We start from the raw sequence: 3,813 nt of genomic DNA, 5'->3' as shown, positions 1-3,813 counted from the left end.
GCCCTTTCCGCAGAAAGTTCGACTACATCGTGCTCATCTGCCTGACGTTCACGCACAAGAAGACCTACTACCGGCTTGGCGAAAACGATCCAAGAATTGATGTGGTAGTCTGCGATCAGCACGCCATTGAAAAGTGATTGAAGCTCGTGAGACGGCTTTCCGAGGGCACCAACACGCTCATAATCCTCAACGACTGCGCGGCCTCCAAAGATGTGAAAGGGCATACAGGCGAGCTGGTGAATCTTGCCTTTTCTGCCCGGCATATGGGCATCAGCGTTTGGGTGCTGACCCAGAAGTTGACCGGCATAACATCTTCCTTCCGGGAGAATGTGGCGGCAATTGTCCTCTTTTACACCCCCTCGGCCAGGACCACGAAAGCCATCTTCGATGATTACGCCAGCGAGCTCTCCCCGGATGAGTACAAAGGTCTGGTTTCAAAGCTGAAAGAGCGAAAGTTCTCTTATCTTGTGTTCTTGCTTCGCCACCCCTATGGGGTTAAGTTATTTGAATAAAAAAAATGGAGTTGTATATAGCAATGGCTGGAGAAGATGCCGTGTTAGCAGAAGTTATGAACCTTCTTCAAACCGAGCCCGAGTCGTCGAGTGGTAGAGCAGGTGGCCTTGTTCCAACCGCCCCTGGACCTGACATTCCCGCTCTTCGCGAGCAGCTGGCCGTGCTGGTGTCCACAGGCAAAGCCAAAGAGGCCATTGGAGTGCAGCTAACCCACAAGCAGGTGAAGCGCCTGAGCGACAAAGAGGTCGAGAAATTCACCAAACGCTACGAGACGTACGTGGGCTCAAAGACAACGGAAAGCCTGATCGACAGCTTGATTTTTCTTGCGACCAAAGTGGTCGGAATGACCGTCAAAATCAAAGACATCGACGCTTATCAGAAAGAGTTCAGAAACGACTACATCTTGAACAAAGAGCTCTCCAATCTGGCCGGCAACCTTGCTTTGAAGTGCCACCGGTTTCTTGCTGCGGCCAACGCGGTGTTCATCACCACAAAACATGTTGATTTTAGTCCACAGTTGCCGGAGCACAGCCACCCTTCTCGTGATGAACACGGCTATCCGCTTGAGGGTGTTGATGAGGTACCTGGCTCAGCGACTGCCGAATAACCGGTCACCAATCATCAACAACTGCTGAGGGCTTGCCGACAAATTGTAAACAATTAAACTTTTTCATTTGCTTAGATTACGGCTCACTTCAGAATGTCAACCGAACAATCCGCGCCTCAGGTTGAGACCCAGGGAGCACCTGCCGCTGATATCACACAGCAAGCGACAACTTCGATTGCAACCATGCAGCGCGTAAAAAATCCAAAGCGTGTGGCCGCCGGAAAAATGGTTGCCGAAAGAACGCGGCTGGCCCGGGAAGAACAGGAGAAAGCGGCCGAGGCTTATCACACGGAAAATGAAGCGAAAGCTGCCACAGAGGCCCCTAAGCTAGCCCCGACTACAGAAGGCGAAAGCCCAAAGAGCGGCGGCCTCAGCGCCAACTAATGGATTGCTATTAGTGGCATAGGCATTTCACTGCTCGGGATCTATTACAAGCGGGAAGAGCTCAAGGCAATGGCCAAGCCTGTGTTCGACAAAATAAAAACGCCGGACCCCGCGCCTGAGCCTGAACCTGCTCGCGCGACACGGCCAAAGAGATTTTAAAAAATGCTTTGAACATTTGCGTGTAAAGTATATCACGATGTCGAACCCATATGTTACGAATCTTCTCATGTCTACAGCCGCAATTGGCGGAATTACAGTATTGTGGCTCGAATTCACCGCAAATGCTCTCAAAAGGGTAGTGCATCTTTCCAACGAAATGTTTGCCGATAAGGGTGCAGAAGAAAGAAAAAGACAAAGAGAAATAGACCAAGAAGAAGAAAACTATCAGAAATAATAGGAAGAAAAGAAGAAGAAATAAAAAGAGGGCTAACAGAAATAATAGAAAGAGGAGAAGAAGAAATAATAAGAGGACTATCAGAAATAATAGAAAGAGAAGAGGAAGAAGGAGAAGAAAAAGAAGAAGAAGAAGCCGCGGGAAAGACAGATTAATTTTCTTTTAAACTTTTGTTCTTTCCTTATATTGAACGCACTATGTCCGACAACAAGCTTGTCAAGACCGGCATTGACGCCGCAACTCTCACGGGATTAGCCGTGGGCCTCGGCTGGGTCGCAAAAAAGGTTGTGAAAGAGAATTTCACTTCTGATCCCAGCAGCAGCTTTATGAATTACGTGAAGTTCACCGCCGTCATGGCGGGCAGCATTGCGCTCAAAAAGTACCTCGAGGACCAAAAAATTCTCCCCGTCAACGTTTAGAAAAAAAACCCTTATAATAACGCAATGGAGTGTTCTTATTTCACCATCAAAGCCCTCACAACAGTTGCGCTGTTATTTTTCGCATAGAAGGTAACCCGTCATACCGCTGATGCCATAAATTTTGTTTCGTCGGTTCAGATTTGCACCCATGAAGACTCCGCTTTTGAGGATCTTGATACTGAAGAGTTCCCATTACCAGAGAAATGCCCTACACCTCCTCCATATGAACCCCAGCCGCTGCCATACGAGAACAATTAAAAATAGATTTTACAACATATACAATGGCGAGCATCGCGATCATGATTGGTGGGGCTGTGTTGAACGCCACGGCTTTTATCGGTGGCAATTATCTGGCGAGGGCGCTCGGCGGGGGCGACAAAGCTGCGCTTGAAGAAAAAAAGCGCCACGACAAAGCTCTAGAGGATTATCAAGCGGCTTACACCAAATACACGCGAGACAGAACACAACTTCTTGATTGGATCGCGACCAACGCGCAAACAAAGGTGGAGGCCGAGCAGAACTTCAGCAACACCGACTATGCCTGCAAACTCTAGAACCAGGCGCATCCTGACGAACAGATGGAACCCCCCAAGGAGCCCAAGTTCTCAGATTTCTATCAGCCAAACGAGCAGCAGAAAAAGGGCGAACTCGCATTTGTGGGCGCCGGCGCTCTCGCTCTGGGCTATGCAGTCTTCCGGTTTCTTTAAACTTTTTTACGCCTTACTTATATGGACGCCAAAATCGCGAAGATTTACTACAGCCCCGGAGGCTATTGGAAAGGAATCGCCGCGATCAAAAAATTACCCGAAGCCCCCAAGGTACCTGAAGAAACTGCAAAAATGTGGTTAATCAGGCAAGCGCTGTGGCAGATATTCCTGCCCGCACCAAAGCGAATTCCTCGGCTGAAATTCGACATTCCCACGCCTAACAAGGTCCACCAGGTGGACCTTCTTTTTCTGCCGCACGACAAGCTCCCTCATGGCCGCAAAGTTTATAAATATGCTCTTACCGTCGTCGATGTGGGCAGCCGCTACAAAGAGGCCAAACCCCTGACTTCGAAGAATTCTGATGAGGTCGCCCAGGCCTTTCAGAAGATTTACAAGCGCTCGCCTCTCAAATGGCCTGAAATGCTGCACGTTGAACCCAGGCACGAATTCATGGGCGCTGTCACAAAAGAGATGGAAAAGCACAAAACGTATATTCGGCGCGGGTGCGTTGACATTCCTCGCGACCAGGCCATTGTCGAACGTTTTAACTGCACCCTGGCGGAGCGCTTGTTTGGCCACCAGTACGCCGTGCAAATGCTTCTCCCTGAGGGCCAGCGGTCCACTGCCTGGGTCAAAAGACTTCCTGAAGTTGCTTCGGCTTTGAACAACGAGGTCACAATGCTTATCGGCAAGAAACCCGCCGTTGCCATGAAAGAAAAATCTGTTTATTCTCGGCCATCGACACCTTACTTGAGGCCTGTTGGAAAACGCGAAAAAATCCTCCCCTCT

The 3,813-nt window shown here is 49.4% G+C and overlaps 1 protein-coding gene across 1 annotated transcript; it reads left to right on the top strand.

Annotated features, from left to right (window-relative positions):
• Positions 1–535: 535 nt before the first annotated feature.
• On the top strand, positions 536–1,504 carry LOC149103248 (uncharacterized). The gene is made up of 2 exons (XM_089274165.1): positions 536–1,093; positions 1,196–1,504. Exons 1-2 carry the CDS (start codon positions 536–538, stop codon positions 1,502–1,504), a joined length of 867 nt encoding a protein of 288 aa, XP_089130291.1.
• Positions 1,505–3,813: the final 2,309 nt, after the last annotated feature.

The sequence above is a fragment of the Orbicella faveolata genome, unplaced genomic scaffold (genome assembly GCF_042242905.1).
Source record: "Orbicella faveolata isolate gen_17 unplaced genomic scaffold, um_ofav_v1 contig_35, whole genome shotgun sequence".
NCBI lineage: Eukaryota > Metazoa > Cnidaria > Anthozoa > Scleractinia > Merulinidae > Orbicella > Orbicella faveolata.
This window is presented reverse-complemented; position numbering and strand designations above follow the sequence as displayed.

Excerpts from the sequence above, each read along its gene's own strand:
- LOC149103248 (XM_089274165.1), top strand. The coding sequence starts at position 536 with ATGGCTGGAGAAGATGCCGTGTTAGCAGAAGTTATGAACCTTCTTCAA. Across the intron at positions 1,094-1,195 it reads CGCTTGAGGGTGTTGATGAG|ATTACGGCTCACTTCAGAAT; the intron begins GTACCTGGCTCA and ends TCATTTGCTTAG.